General features: G+C 40.2%; 2 protein-coding genes across 3 annotated transcripts; one reads left to right on the forward strand and one right to left on the reverse strand.

Moving 5' to 3' along the window:
- Nucleotides 1-24: 24 nt before the first annotated feature.
- Nucleotides 25-5385, forward strand: LOC119724905 (schlafen-like protein 1). Of its 2 annotated transcripts, XM_038196207.1 has the most exons (6): nt 25-173; nt 766-1470; nt 1710-1856; nt 2375-2377; nt 2536-2693; nt 3507-5385. In XM_038196207.1, exons 2-6 carry the CDS (start codon nt 855-857, stop codon nt 3777-3779), a joined length of 1197 nt encoding a protein of 398 aa, XP_038052135.1. In that variant the 5' UTR covers nt 25-173; nt 766-854; the 3' UTR covers nt 3780-5385. The 2 variants fall into 2 exon arrangements, with proteins under 2 accessions (XP_038052135.1, XP_038052136.1); XM_038196208.1 differs by lacking the exon at nt 2375-2377 and having other exon boundaries at nt 2539-2693.
- Nucleotides 5386-6501: 1116 nt separating this feature from the next.
- LOC119724904 (dihydrolipoyllysine-residue acetyltransferase component of pyruvate dehydrogenase complex, mitochondrial-like) lies at nt 6502-15864 on the reverse strand. The gene is made up of 13 exons (XM_038196206.1): nt 15700-15864; nt 14707-14783; nt 13977-14059; nt 13582-13722; nt 12931-13029; nt 12355-12558; nt 11087-11227; nt 9956-10041; nt 8660-8800; nt 8045-8126; nt 7842-7922; nt 7120-7259; nt 6502-6653 (listed from the first exon to the last, which is right to left on the reverse strand). The coding sequence occupies exons 1-13, from the start codon at nt 15822-15824 to the stop codon at nt 6524-6526; spliced, it is 1530 nt and encodes a 509-aa protein (XP_038052134.1). The 5' UTR covers nt 15825-15864; the 3' UTR covers nt 6502-6523.
- Nucleotides 15865-15972: the final 108 nt, after the last annotated feature.

The raw sequence follows: 15972 nt of genomic DNA on the forward strand, positions 1-15972 counted from the left end.
TTTATTTATTGAGGTCATCTACGGTTATATGCAAATGAGTGACTCAACAGCGAAAAATGTAAACAAACTAAGAAACGTGTTCAGCGAAGTTGTTTGTGCGGTTTTCGTTCAGGGCCAAAATCACGTCAGAAAAGATCGGAAACTTGTGCGATTTTGCAACAATCGTGGATCATGTAAGAATAATCATCATTGATTTGAAATGATCACTTTACAAAATGAAATTTGGTAGAAATATCAAGAAAACCTGCCGTATTTTAAGCTCTGCCTCTGGCCGGGCCTCTGTTTTTGTGCATGGTTATGGAGGAATGTGCTCCTTCGGCCTTCCTCGATCCTCCATGCTTAGGATTCTCATTACAAAATTTTCTTCTCCAAATTGTCATCTTAACTGTAGTAGTAGTAGTACTAACTTAGTAGTGGTGGCAGAAGATAAGAGAAATTTATAATATAGTTTCACACTTTCACTGGGGGGCCAAAACTCCTTTTTTGAAATTTTAGTTTGGAAATGGAATAGTCGTACAACCAACCCAATTCAAAATTTCAAAACAGGAGTTCTGGCTCCCTAGTAATTTGGTGTACTTTGCTGTAGTTTTGAATCGTTGAAATGAATGAGTGAATTAGTTTGAAATGAATGAGTGAATTAGTTTGAAATGAAAACGAATTTTTGAAAATAAATTTTTAATGAAGATGATCAGAACTCTAGATTTATAAAATACTTACAAAGTCATTGACTTTGTGTCAAATAATTGCTATTGTTTCGCATTTCAGCTGAATTTGGAGCAAGAACTGTGATGAAGACCTGAATCTTCATTGAATTAAGAAGATGCCTTAACAGTAACATAGACAATCCTCCAACAATGGATATGGACCATGAGGAACAATTCTGCGTCTTCTTCAGCAACCTAGAGGACCAATTTCCGCAGTCCAGCCTCGTGACCCTGATCATATCCTTCATCTTCCAAATCACGGGGATCCTGGTGTCGGAACGCGATGTGGCCCTGCGCCACTCGGAACCCTGCAAGTGCAACACGGCCTGCGTGGACCTGGGCGACCCTGACCTCCAACAGCGAACCGTGGAGGCGGCGCAGATGAGCAACAGCGCCCCCAAGGGGCTGGTGAAGCGCGGCCGGGTGTTGCGGGTCGGCTATTTTCAGCCACCAATGCTACAGGTCATGCAGATGCCATCACCACGCCTTCCTCTGATGAGGACTGGCAACGCAGCAGCACCAAAACACAAATCGTCCAATGGAATCCCAGTAACTCCACAGCCCTCGCCGCCGATATACAGCAGAGATTTACCCAGGATGCATCTGGTAAAGAACCAGAGGTTGGGGAACGAGACGCGGATCTTGGAGTTCAAGAGGGGCGGCGGGGAGTACATTCAGAAGTACATGCGCAGGCACCTGGCCAAATACATATGCGCATTTTTGAACAGCGAGGGCGGATCCTTGATGATTGGGGTGGACGATGGAGGTACTTAAATGCAGCAACGGTTTGGCAAAGAAAAACAAATTAAAGAAATTGTTCAAGAATATTTTGAGAAATTGCCAAGTATCTTATCGAAGGTTTACTGACGGAGATGCGATCAATTTGATATTGTGCCACAAACTTATAAAACGTGAGATCAAATTCTTGCTATGATTAGGACAAAGGATCAGGTGAAAAAGTGCGTCTCTACAAAGGTTCTTTTTCATCTTTTGTAACTTTGAAAGGAGTTGTCCAGGGTGTATGCTGTGATCACAAGACCGAGGATAACGTCCGCATCATGATAGATCAGGTGATCCACCATTTTGATCCGCCGGTGCTGCCGCAGATGTACCGGCTAGACTTTATTCCAGTCCACGATCTGTGCAACACAGGTGAATATAGGATCTTGTGCCAGTTCCTTAGCAGAAAATATTAATTTCTAACTGTAATTAGGCAAACGTTTTGTGGGAACCACATGATCGTACAAAGTATGATCAATATGAGAAAAGTGCTGGAGGCCTGACGTGTGATTGAATCCTGATTGATTTGTGATTGACTTCTATTCATCAACTTCATTTACAGCTCAAAAATAAAATCTGGACTTCTTGTAAACGTTGGCAAAAGAAGATGTTCCCAATTTGAAGGTTGTAGAATTTTGACTTGTGATTGACTTGTGATTGACTGCTGATATGTCTTGTGATGACTTGTGATTGACTTGTGATTGACTAGTGATTGACTTCTGATGTGACTTGTGATTGACTTGTGATTGACTTGTGACTGACTTGAGTTTGACCTCTGATTGGATTCTGATATGACTTGTGATTGACTTGTGATTGACTTGTGATCGACTTGTGATTGACTTGCGATTGACTTGTGACTGACTTGTGATTGACCTGTGATATGACAACAGAGCCAGAGCCTGATCTGAAGGAAGTAAAGATTTGACTTGTGATTGATTTGTGATCGACTGGTGTTTGACTGGTGATTGACTTGAGATTGACTTGTGATTGACTTGTGATCGACTTGTGATTGACTTGCGATTGACTTCTGATTGTCTTATGTACAACCTTGCAGAGCCAGAGCCGGATCTGAAGGTCCTTGAGATCACCGTGAAGGCAGGACGGTCCAACATCCTGTACGAGACACCAGAAGGTGAGGCGTTCATCAGACGAGATGGGAGCGTACAGGGACCACTACGAGCCAAGGATATCCAGGAATGGTGCCACATGGTACTTAATTAGATCCACAATTATTCTAAGTTCTACTTTTCCTTCAAAAAGATAATGCATAAAATAGAATGAAAAATCCACAAAATAATCATGGGCTCCAGAGCAATGTAGGGTCGATGGTATATGTTTGTATTTGCTTGAAGGTCTCCCAGGTGCCAGGGATTCCAGTTTTTTCAAACGCAATTCAATAAAAAGTCCTGAAATCAGGAAAAGACCCGACAAATCTCACTCCTAAATGAAGTGAAACTTTCTACTGAAAACAGAAATACAACTTACTTTACTGACTAAAAAAAAAAAACACTAGAAAAACAGTTGTTTTTTCCCCTTGATTTTAAATTAACCAAAAACACTAAAAAACTACATGTAAACAAAACAAGATTTGATATCACATGCCATGAAATAAGTTTGAAAAGGCATCTCCTTTGTCAAGTTTCATCTTCTGTTCTTTGTGACTCACTTTTGATTGTATTGTGATTGATTCTTACTTGACTTGTGATTGACTTATGATTGACATATAGGATTATACGCATTATTGACTTAAGTGTGAGTTGACATTTGATTGACTTGTGATTGACTTGTGATCGACTTGTGATCGACTTGTGATTGAATTTGTGATAGACTTGTGATTGACTTGTGATTTACTTGTGATTGACTAGTGATTGACTTGTGATTGACTTGTGATTTACTTGTGATAGACTTGTGATTGACTTGTGATGATTTGTGATGGACTTGCGGTTGAGTAGAAATCAATTTCAACTGATTCTGGTTTCAAGGTTGATTATTTTTTTCCTTTTTTTAAATTAAATTTCCAAGAAATTTAGCCAGGAGTACCAGGACAAAGAGAACACTTTACGGCTGCAGATCGACACTTTGGAAGTGAGACTTGGCAAAATTGAGAGACAGCAGAGCTACCAAGCTTGCAAAGCTCAGGAGTCGGTGGACGGAACATCCATTGATGCGTTGCCGACGGCAACGCTCATCAGGAAAAACAGTCCGAAAACTGAAGATTCAACGACGACATTGGGGCAGTTTGAACACACAAACAGCCTGAAACGAACCAACTCAAGATTTTGTATTATTTTCTAAATTATACCATGTGGTACCATTGTGCAGCCAATCAAAATCTACCTCACTCTCTAACGGATCTTGCCATTGGTTAAATCTATGCAGCTGAAGTCTAACAAGTGCTTTAATTGGTAGATAAATATACCTTTGTTACAAAATTATTTCAATACTGTAAGATAGTCAAATGAAGAACTCTGCTGAAGTACATTACAGCCAATCAAAATGTACCTCATTCTCCAACAGTTCTTGCCATTGGTCTAAATTATGCAGCTGTCTGACAAGTGCTTTAATTGGTTGATAAATATACTTTTGTTAGGGAATTGTGAATACTGTAAGATAAAAAAAAATCAGCTTTGTGTAAATCTGCCATACTGCAACCAATCAAATTCTACCACACTTTGTAAGAGATCTCGCCATTGGCCGATTGATAAAACTCTACCGTAATAAGTGGTTTCATTGGTCACAAATATATAAATTGTTTTTGATTGTTATACCTTTTGTATTCAGATTTGTCACTTGATATTAGTGCAAACGTGTAAAAATACACGTGAACAAGGTCTCAAATTTCTATCCATTTTGTGAATAAATGTCAGAAAAATGTCCCCCTTATAAAGGAATTATCACATTTCCCCATTGAAGTAGAAACCAGCTTTCAAAATTTAATTCTGGAATGTGTAATAATTTTCAACAGGCAATTTTAAATTGGGAAAAAAAACTGACATAATTTTTTCATGGGTATCAAGCATAATTTACCTGTTAGGTTCATTTAAATTCTGTGCCAAAAAAAATTGCTTGATAAAAAAGAAATTTATTAAGCGATTGTAAACTATAATCCACTGTATGAAAAAATAAAATTTACAAACCCTTTCAGATTGTCAAAATGGATTATTGATACATTTGAAATGAAAAATTAACATTTTGCTCCAAAATTGCTAAACTTAGTCCGAGGGCTTCCTAATTTTGTGAAGACAAATTCTACCCAAGCTGCTGATTTAAAATGTCAATAATAAAACAGCTGAATAAACAAAGATTTGAAAGAACGGAAGTTTTTTTGATTTGTTATTCAAACACAATTTAATGTACAATCATTCAGATTCCTATGGGTGCTGTACAAATCAATACCTGGGCATTAATTATACAATTTTTTCTATTCAATTATTACGGTTTGCACTCATCTTGAGCTTGAAGAAGTACATATTGTAAATGATACAATAAAAAGCACATGTAGCAGCTATTGGACTTTTCAAATGCTTGCCTCTTTTCCACAAAATATTGTCATAAAACCAATAAAAAATTTTAATTTTGTTATATGGCCGAATTGAAAAAAAGTACAATATATTTCTATGAATTATATTTTTCTGGGAAATAATGTAGTATCCAGACGCCACCTCAGCGGTTTTGTACAAAATCTATGGGGAGTCAAAAATATTTTCAAAGGATTTTCTAACAAAATTGGAAATGTTTCTCAGTCCCAGATTCGTGTCTTGTCATCATTTTGCAATGACTGATTTTCATTGAGATATGTAATGAAAACATGGCGTCAGGATGCAACATTCTGTGTCAATAATTAATTTTGCTGTGGTACAGTTTGAAAATAAAACAAATCTTGCATAGAATTTATAAAAAGTAACATATACCAAGATTGCTGCGTGATGCGATCAAGCTAAATGAGTCGTTTGTCGGGAACTTTCACTTGGAGATTCAGGCCAAAATAGGGCCAGTTCATCACATCACTTTCATCACATCTCTTGGTGTTCCGACTTCCATAATTTTTGAATTGAAGATGGTACCAGCATGCGGTTTTCACAGCAGTAATGCTGAGATTGTGCTCTTTTCAAATCTGTAAAAAAAAAAAAAAAATAACCAGAGTCGACAAACGACTCATTTAGCTTGATCGCATCATTATACAAACTTGGGTTATGTGGAAAGATATGTTCCAACATTTTAAACAGAACTTCAGAACACGAGCCTTATTCTTGGAAGTAGTTTCTGACTTAAGAACTTAAAGAAACCGTATACTTTGGAAAAAATATTTTTGGAGCTAGGCTGCCGATTATTTTCAGGTATGCCATGAAAAATCAGAAAACTAATAGACACAATCAAATCAAGCAAAATAATAAATTAATCATTCCAAAAATCCACTATCTTCAAAAAAGAAATTGACATCAATCCATGCATTTCAAAAACATTATCCCCGACTATTTACTCTTGTTTTATTAATTTGAGGTTGTCTGCAAAAAAAATTACATTTTTGTCTGGTTTTGTACGGAAAAGAAGGATGGAATAGGTGGGGGGGAGTGGCTTGCAGACCGAGGTGAGGAGTGAGAAAGTCAAAGGGCACCCTCACAGGTTCACGCGCAATGCTATTCAACACCATTAAAATCTCGTCTATGCAAATCTCACGTTTATTAACTACACAACGAGGGATATATGTCATTTATTTTTTATGAAAACAAAATTCTTTCCAATCGTCGCGTCAGTGCAACAAGTTCGTAACTGGATTCTGCAACAAATTGGTTCTTGCGTGAATATGCTTCGTGAAACAAGGCCTGATCTCACGTATCGCGACGTCAATGAACTTTGTGTGTACATCCGGGTTATTTTAAGCGAGATACGACCTTTTGACATTGAAAACTTGAGTTTCAAGTACATGACATCACACGCCATTTTAGGAGATACGACCTTGTTGCACGGACACGACGAAATACAGCCTACAATAAGAATTTTATATACCAAATTTTTATACCAAATGTTTATACCACGGCTCAGAGAAGCATCGTGTGTGGTTTTTCTAGTAGCGTCTTGAATTTCTGCAGCCACTGGGCGCCGACTGCTCCGTCTACTACCCTGTGATCGCAGCTGAGCGTGACGTTCATGGTGGTTGTCGCTCTGTATCTGTTGACAAAATTGAGAACAGCAAAGTGAAGTCCGTCACGAGCCAATATGGCCCATCAGGGCATTTATCTTCAGTTTCCTTGGCATGAAACGACTGAGAATATTTCTATTCCCCCTGGATGGGATGCTAGTCCATCACAGGTTACTCCCCGGATAAACGCAGGTACCCGTTTATACTCTTTGGTGGAGAGAGGCAAGTGGAGGTAAAGTGGCTTGCCAAAGGACACAACATGTGGCCAGCGGCTGGATTTGAACCCCTGACCCTCTGATCGAGAGTCGTGAACCCCGACAACTAGACCCCACTCCCCCTGTAGCGGTCGCGCAACATCCACAGTGAAAGTCACCAGGGTTGAGATTATTTTCAAATTTTGCAAATTCCTGTGCAAGTACACGTACTTGCCCTGTCATTTCAAATTAACGTTGGCATTTTAACCCATTTTTACGAGGCATATAGGAGATTCCTTACCCCTCTTCTGCGTCCGCATCAGGCACCATGACATTCTGCAGGGCGCCGACTGCTACTGCACAAGACTGAGTTGGGTTGATGATGGTTGCGAATTGCTTGATGCCCAAACTACTTAGATCAGATACCGTGATGGTACCAGCCTGAAAAAGAGAGAATTGGCCCTTTAGCCCTTGTACCCCTCTGAACAGCCCTGCCTGTTATTCCTCATACCGCCCCAAACCGCCCAAGTGTTATACAATTTAATACAAGTGCTACGCACTGAAATACTGGAATAGTCATGACGTCAATCAGTATTCAACTTGGTGCAACCATGAATACGGGTTCAGACGCTCACTAATGTTACGATATGGGGCCAAAAAAATTATAAATGGAATCCTATTGGCTCATAAACGTGTTCTCTAATTGCCTCGTAGATTTCAGAATTTTCCGGGGGGGGGGGGGGCATGCCTCCAGTCCCCCCTAGCAGGGCATGCGAACCTCCCTTGTTTATATGAACTCCACGTTTCATGAAAGCTAGATCTGTCCCTGGCCCTGATCATTCAATATATCTTAATATACAGGCGATTGTTACAATCAGACAAATTATGTACACTAAAATGACATCCAAAACGAAATAAGAAAACAGGTACATTCGACTAATTAACGTAGCCTCGCTAGAAAAATCCAGCAACATTTTCTAAAGAAGAGAATTTTTTAAATCAAATACCGAAATAGATTCTTACTTGGTATTCCTGGGGTTGCAGCGTCCCTTCCACGGCTCTTTCTGCAAGCTCTGTCGCTTCTTGGCTAATGGCACCGATACCCTATCAGGTCAAACAGAATTATTTTTTCATCACGCCTCAGATGCTACCTATATTATTGGCCACATGTTTCTCTCCATAGTGGCGGTAAAAATAATTTGATGTTATTTTTTTTAGTCACAAACCTTTCCGTCGGCATTGAAGATGACTGGTGTCATCATTCCATTGTCTGTTTGGACAGCGAGGTTGACGTCAACATGGTGGTATCTGGTCACAAGAGGAAAGAGTAAGTAGAGAACGATGTTTGTCCAAACAAAGGAAGTCCAGCAATCGTTCAAAGTTTGGTTTCAGACCTCAATTCTTCAATTTTTCAGTGAAGTGCGAAGCAAACCTGCGAAGAACTGTCCAGTACTTGATAAGGATTATGCCATTATTATTTTGAAAATTCAAAACTGTAAAGGAAAGCATTATGAACCTTTTATATGAACAAAAGAGGGCGCTGTTTAGTTATGAAAACTGTGAAGGACAGTTCACTGGTTCTCTCGTACTATTCACCATTTAGGTACTGCCTGCATACCAGCACGTATGACGCAAGATGGCGGCCACTAGTGGTCCTTCAATTTTGCCATTCTTTCTCAATTTTGCCATGGAGGGGGTACTTTGTGCACACTTTCTACAGTCAGGGACAGAGCCTTAGCCCTGCAGTAACACGTTTGTCTATGGGAAGTGGCTGCAACCGATTTCCATAGGTACGTGTGTAACAACATAGCCGTAGTCATGTAATCCGAACGCGGCCTTACTGTCTGATTCTGTCCTCCATCCAGGCTGAGTTGGCCTCAGGGACCTTCAGGCTAGCCAGAGCCGTAGCCTTGACCACAAAGTCGTTGACTGTCAGCTCCATTCCTTCAGCTGCTACAGTTTGGCTCAGATCTTCTTTCAACCTAGATTTGCATGGTATTGAAGATAAAGTAATTCGTCTTTTGATTTACTCAGAGGCGGATCCAGGATTTTCCAAAGTGGGAGGTGGCTGGGGTGTTGAATTTCTTCCTCCATATTTCCGTAAGAAAATAATTTTCTTTTCTAAATCTCCCTCATGTTAAAGACAAGCATAATCATAAATAAAATCACAATTCAGGCACAATTTGTTTGAGCACATTCGGAATGGTTAAGCTACTCTACCGAGAATGAACAGAGACAACGCCCCACTTTAAAGTGGAATTCAGAAATGTGTTACGCATGAGACGCGCTCTGAAGAGCGCTGTACACCTGTCGTATGATAACGAAAAGAAAACTAACGTCTTTAAAGAGAATTTTTTTAAGGGGCGACAGTGGGATCAATGCGTAAAAGGTCCAAAGGTCTGATGAAGCAATGCTTCAAGATTTGGAAAATTGATTGACGAGATGTTATAAAGGGAACTCAAGGAAATTTGGGATTTCTTTCCATTATGTACATTATTAATTTTGGTTATTCAAAAGGGCGGGGGGGGGGGGGGGGGGGGGGGGGCCGGTTTCATGCAATTGTAAAGTAATGGCGACAACTTTTCTAAATGAAAGGCTGCAACATCAAAAAGCTTCCGAGCAACAGTGATTAGATTCGCTTTTGCGGTCCCTGACCCACATAATCGTTTTCTTTGTGATTTTTTGTGTCTTACTGGTTATTGTTCAACTCCCAATTGGGAAGCCCACTCCAGCTGTCATTTAAAGTGCATGCCCTCTACTTTATGATTTTTTAATAATTTAAATTTAAATTTAAATTACATGTTTATACGTTTCTTTTGTTGTGCGTTTCAACCACTTTTGTGTAATTTTTGTTTGGTTTTGTATCACTGTTTGTAATTCTTTGTTGAGGTCGAATAAATAATAATAATAATAATAATAATAATAATAAGTTTATAACTGGAACACACAGTTTAACAAGGATACTGACGAAAATAATAAACAAATCAGTTTCTCAGTGTTGTTTTTAGATAAATCATATTTTTTTCTATTGAAAATGAATATGAAATAAATATTTCCTAAGTTCGTTAAGAACTTGCAATTCTGTGAAATGAAACCCTTCCCAAATAAAACTGGTTTATACCAAAGTAGACTTTTACCTCAAGAGTTCCTCAACGTTGATCTCGACAGTCAGGAAATAGTGAGGTATCGTCTGTTTGGACTGGGTGACCCTGTTAGCTATAAACTGAAAGAGATAACACAAAAATTGCTGTTGGACAAATCGACATCAAGCAAAATTTTTTACATCCTCCTGCACTAGTATACACACAAAGTGCTCACATGTCTTTGTAAACACCAGCAATCGTGGACCCCTATTGTCTCTAATACTCACTTCTTTGTTTGTACCCCAACTTTTTAGCAACAGCTCACATTGGATTGGTACATGCATTTCAATAGTGGACTATCGGTCAATCGTGGACCCTTTGTTTGTGCCCTAACCCTTTTGTGCCTAGTCCACGATTGCCGGTGTTAACATACTCGCTAGTACCTGTACAGGAGACTGTTCACAGTAATTGACATAATTTGTCTGAGTACAGAGATATGCAAATAGCCGTACAAAAGCCGTAGAAAATTTTGAGTTTTCCATAGGTTTGTGCACAAACGTGGATGCGCCCAGCAGGCATCACTTTGTACATGAGTCAACGCTCTGGTAATTTAACCCTCCCACGCAGAAAGCCCATTTAGTAACACACTTACAGTAAGGGGTCTCCCGGGGACCCAAATATTTAGCGCCACGGTTTGAGGCTACACAACACTGTATCCACATGAACACAATCTTGCCATGTCTGTAGACTAAGGAGGTGTATTTGTATACATAGTCTGTGGTCAAGCCGTGCACTGTCTACTCGCAAGTGACCTTGTTTGTGCACGTGTATATGGTGGGTCCCCGGGTGGGCAGAAATTGCGTCGGAGTTGTTTTGTGCACGTGTATATGGTGGGTCCCCGGATGGGCAGAAATTGCGTCGGTCCTTCGCCCAGGTTGTCAGGCTCAGATATGCCTGACCCAGGGTCACACACTAAAGGTGACTGCATATATCCGTAGAGGGTGTCTCTTGCTAGGATTAGATGGAAGATCACCAGAATTGGTTTGAATTTTTTTTTTAATTAAGGTAATTAACCAAATTGGGTCCCCAAAAGGGCTAGATTCTGCGCCGGAGGGTTAATATAGCTCTATACCCATATTGGCTCGTGAGTCGTGACAGACTTTGCTTTTACTCCGTACTTCGTACCTGTCTCAGTTCACCTACGGGTACGTCCGTGAAGCCAGCCCCTGGCATGGCGGCAAGGGCTGGCGCGGCGACGGCCGAGGGTGTGTAGGACTCAATGTCTGTCCTCCGGACGCGTCCCCCTGGACCACTACCAGCTACATCCTGAAATACAGTGAAGAGTCCAACTCTGATAACTCAAAACAACCGATAAGTCAAACAAAGAATCCATTGCCTTCAGTAGTACAACAATGTTATACAACCCTGCTTAACTCAAAACTCTGCTGAAGTCAAATTTTGAACCTGTTCCCTTGAGGTTTGAATTATCAACATTTCACTGTAGAAAATACGCGTGTGAATTAGACACAAGGAAATGTGAATCAAATCTCAACCCTCCTGCTGTTTGATCAGTCAAAGACAGTCAAAAATTTCTCTACTTCCTCTGCTATGCATTTGTATACAGGCTAGTAAAAACCAGTCAGATCGCATTCAGGTAAACACTGTGACTAGTCAAACTCCATCAACAGACAAAAGGGGTAACTAGTATGTACAGCTGGCATATCAATCACCTCAAGTCAAAGCATGACTATATCAAATTAACTACATGGCAATTCTTAACTGTTAAAGAACAGTCACTTGATTGATTTTGAATTCTGTGATGGCGTAGCTGAATTGGTTAGCCAGAGATTCAACTCTATAAGACCTGTGAAATGTTGGTTGGCGATTTAAGGCTTCTGTTGTTGAATACATAAATAATTTGCCATCATTTATCGCCTACGTGCAAGAACATTCTTCAGAAACATTTGTGATGCATTCTCTCAAAACAGACTCTTCACTGCAGCTTGTCGAAACGGGGTTTTAAAATGCTTTTAATATCTAAATCTTTTTCTACACAATGACATTTAAATTGTTTATAATAGACTTTCCTCAGCAGAATTTGAAGTTCGTGATCTCACCAAAGTAACAACAGAGACAATTTTGGGTTATTTAAATGCATTTCTTGAACTTTGAAACATCTCTACAACCAATTCCGAAAAAAATTTCATCTCATACGACAAAATTATTTGTGAAGTCTAGAAATGCCATTGTCTGGACACGCTCAGTAGAAATACAACTTTTATTAAGGCAATTTAGTACCGTTTCGTCAATCGAAAAAATGTTTCCTTTTTTGCAGACTATAAAACTGTATCTTTTGAGTAAACAAAACATGATAACTGATGTCAATAACTTGTATTCACATCTTACAGCACCTATATTAGGTTAATTAAAAAAATATGCTTCAGCGTAATTACCATTAGATTTATTCCCCTCTCAGCGGCCAACTTCCGAGCCAGGGGGCTGGCGAACACCCTCTGGCCAGGGGTGGGTCTCGGAGTTGGCGGCAAGGGTGGCAGTACGGGCGCCTCAGGCTTGGCAGCTGATGGAGGGGGCGGGGTTGGCGAAGGAGCAGTGGGAGGGGGCGTGGCTGGTTTTGAGGGAGGTGGGGGTGGGGGAAGCTGGAAAAAGAACGAACAGAAAGACAGGAATCAGTCAGCTGAATAAATGAAGTTTTGATGACAAATATGGATTATGGAAAAAAAATGGTTTATTGGAAATAGGAATTTGGAAAATTATGTAAATGTCATAAATAATAATAACTGGTATTAAGAAAGTGTCTTTGCCAAAGGATATAATTATTACCCCTGTTCATCAGGCTATGAGACCATTTTCGTCAGCAGCTCGAGATCAGCGTAATCTGGTCTCAACCCTCACCGTGCACATTTATACTGCTCAGTGGACAGAGGAAATTGGAGTAAAACATCTTGCCCAAGAACACAAGCACCATGTTCCTTGTCAAGGGTTACAACAATTTAAAAACCCACACCTACCTTGGCTTCTTCAGCAGCTGGGGAGACGATCTCGCCGCTGTCTTCAAAATCTTTGAAGGCCGCTACGTCGGATTCGTTCTCCGCGATGATGCACAACAACTAGACGAACAAAGACATGCAATATTTTCTGTATTGTATTTTGATTATCGCAAATTTTCTTATTTAGATTCCAGTTTTTAGGGCAGTCAGCGGAAATTTAGGATGTAAGGGTTAATCGACAAGGACTTCAACAGCTCATAGGCCAAAATTTATGCGAGGCAAAACCAAGGTCCTCAGTATTTCACCTGCCAAGTCTGAAGTCTCAATTAAATTTTAAAAAATAAGACTTTTCTATTTTGCACCCGAGAGTGAAGCCAAGGGATTTCAATTTGACGGCTAAGACTAGACTGGTACATGTCCAACTGTTTGAAAAGATTGACCCTTCAGTGGTCTGGTGGCAGACTACGGAGAGATGTGTAGAAATAGACCGGTACCAGATGTTTCTTTTGACACAGTTGATTGATGCAGTACTAAAAGGGTGTTGGACTGGTTGTTTCAGGTGCCACTCTATTTTCTTGTATTGCATGTTTTCAATATTGCAAGTTTTGGGACTCTCATACCCAGTTTTGAGAGGCCCATATTTAAGGACTAGTCCAAGCCAAACTTGCTTACCCTTCCGACAGGGATGTCCTTGGCTCCTTCCTCCACGAAGATCTTGGCTAGGTAGCCTTCTTCGGGCGTCTCAAACCCCATGGTAGCTTTGTCTGTCTCAATCTCACAGAGTAGATCTCCTTCACTCAGGGAATCACCAGGCTATTAAAAAAAAAAAAAATCAGCACTGTATCAAAAGCATTCCTTCAGCCAAAAGTAAAGATATTTTTTACACTGGAATCAGCCAGCAAATCTGTTCAACCTAAGCATATAAAAACATTCCCATCTGAATTTTATGTATAGTTTTTATGCATAGCTCACTCATTCCAGTGAGAAAAAAAATAAAGTTTCATTTCATTACATAATCAAAAAAATACTTCAAGGCTTTTTGGAAAAACAACATTCAGCGTATTTACCTGCTTTTCCCATCTGACGACTGTGCCCATTTCCATGGTGGGCGACAACGCTGGAAGAGTTACTTTATAATGAGGCGGCAAATCTGAAAAGAAAGGAAGTACAATTAAGTTTGATGAGCACAGTTGTTTTATCCCAAATAGGATTTACCAAGTGTACTTTGAACACATGTTGTGCGAACAAGCTTGTGATTTTGTACAAGTATATAAACTAGTGCAGGTCTTTTGAAAATGCAGATTTGTGTAAATAAAAAGATACGAACTATGAATATATGTATATTTTCATATTTCGGCAAAATCTAGTTTCCTGAGCATGTTTAATTAACCTTAACTCCCTAGGCATTATTGCTACATGTAGGATGCAACCTCAATCCTGCAAAATCCTCCAACTGCCTCCATGTAAAAATTGCATACAGCCTCAATCCTGCAAAATGCTCCGTTATTTCATGAATGTGGTCCTTGGAAGTGTGACCACTGCCTCACTCCTGCAAAATCCTCCAGCAATCACTGTTGAGGCAGAGCCTGTGACTTCCTGGAGCAGTGTGGAGGATTTCAAGTATAATCTAGGCCTAAATTTATGCACGGCTGAGCATGAACAACACAAAATCCGGCCCAAGACCTTGACACAGTGCATCCTCCAAAATCAGCCACACATATAGCCTCAATCCTGCAAAATCCTCCATTTTGCAAAGAGGATTTTGGAGGATTTGGGAAGGATAGGTTAATATCTAACCTCCCGATGAGTACAGCCTGATTGCTGATCTCATTTGCCACGTCTGCCCTTGGAAAGATGAGGACCGTCCAGTCCATCTAATAAAGTGACGAAGGAAAAAAGAGAATTTCAGTTGGAAATTTCAGTTTGTTTCAGTGTTGATTTCTATACAACCTTAAGGCTTAGAACAAGCCCACAGATTTTTTTTGTATTCATGGTAAGGATGTCTGGGCCAAAAGTGGGGGTATATTTCGACCGGGTTGGGGAGAATTTGACCACTTGTTACTAAAGCACATTCCGTGGGTCTGACTAGGATTGATGCTCTGCTGCAAATAAACATAGTAATGCTGCAAATAAACATAGTAAGTACATGGTTATGTTATTGTTGTATGTACTAAGTAATTATGGTTAAGATCTCACTCTACCGTTTACACTAGGCAGTGTTGCTTTTTCTTTATCTGGTAGCATCAACGAGGGCGCTGTACAATATGCAGGCTAAATATCGTTTACAAGCTGGCTATCATGGCTATCTAGCCTGCTAAATTAAATATACAATTCAGTTTTAAAATGCTATACAGATACAGTATGTACATGTCGGCATGCAAAGCTTTATCATAAAACCCTGTTTAACAACAGACATGGCTTGCATTCCCCTCCCCCCCCCCACACTTATGATCACTCCCCCGTCCCCCCCACCCCCCCCCCCCCAAAAAAAACCCCAGTGGCCTCATTTCCTATACTGTCATGACTGTCTTTATTAGCCTTATTTCTAATACACACTCCCTCAAAACGAAACCCTGTACATCACCCTATACCTATACATCACAAAAACCCAATAAACTGATGTCAAACATTATGTAATAAAACCACAATATGCAGGCACGTAGCGGTAGAGGGGGACGACGGGAACCGGACGACGTGACTACCGACACGGGCGCTCAAGTAAGTCAAGCGAAAATGGCCAGCCGCAATTACAAAACTATTGATGTTAATTTCGATCGAATTTTCACCGACCTTGATACTGTTCTGCAAGTCTGAAGAGTCCTGGCAATCGCAGCTCTCCCTGGGTTGATTTTGGGCGCCCTGTACAGAGCCTGGGCCCTGAAACAGCCCCGTAAAACGAGACCTGATCTCTGCATTTTGACAACTTCTCCAAAATCGGACTGCCGGCTATATGCAAAGGAGGTCAAGGGTCATATAAAAGACTAACTAGATTTATGGCGATTTGTGATAAATATCACGTGACAATAACATTACTGCACATATTTTGCCTCCATTTCCAAACTT

Source organism: Patiria miniata, unplaced genomic scaffold (genome assembly GCF_015706575.1).
Source record: "Patiria miniata isolate m_02_andy unplaced genomic scaffold, ASM1570657v1 HiC_scaffold_18, whole genome shotgun sequence".
Taxonomy (NCBI): Eukaryota; Metazoa; Echinodermata; class Asteroidea; order Valvatida; family Asterinidae; genus Patiria; species Patiria miniata.

Excerpts from the sequence above, each read along its gene's own strand:
- LOC119724905 (XM_038196207.1), top strand. The coding sequence starts at position 855 with ATGGATATGGACCATGAGGAACAATTCTGCGTCTTCTTCAGCAACCTA. Across the intron at positions 1,471-1,709 it reads GATTGGGGTGGACGATGGAG|GAGTTGTCCAGGGTGTATGC; the intron begins GTACTTAAATGC and ends TAACTTTGAAAG. Across the intron at positions 2,694-3,506 it reads TCCAGGAATGGTGCCACATG|AAATTTAGCCAGGAGTACCA; the intron begins GTACTTAATTAG and ends TAAATTTCCAAG.
- LOC119724904 (XM_038196206.1), bottom strand. The coding sequence starts at position 15,824 with ATGCAGAGATCAGGTCTCGTTTTACGGGGCTGTTTCAGGGCCCAGGCT. Across the intron at positions 12,559-12,930 it reads CAGCTGCTGAAGAAGCCAAG|CTTCCCCCACCCCCACCTCC; the intron begins GTAGGTGTGGGT and ends TTCTTTTTCCAG. Across the intron at positions 10,042-11,086 it reads CCGTAGGTGAACTGAGACAG|TTTATAGCTAACAGGGTCAC; the intron begins GTACGAAGTACG and ends TATCTCTTTCAG.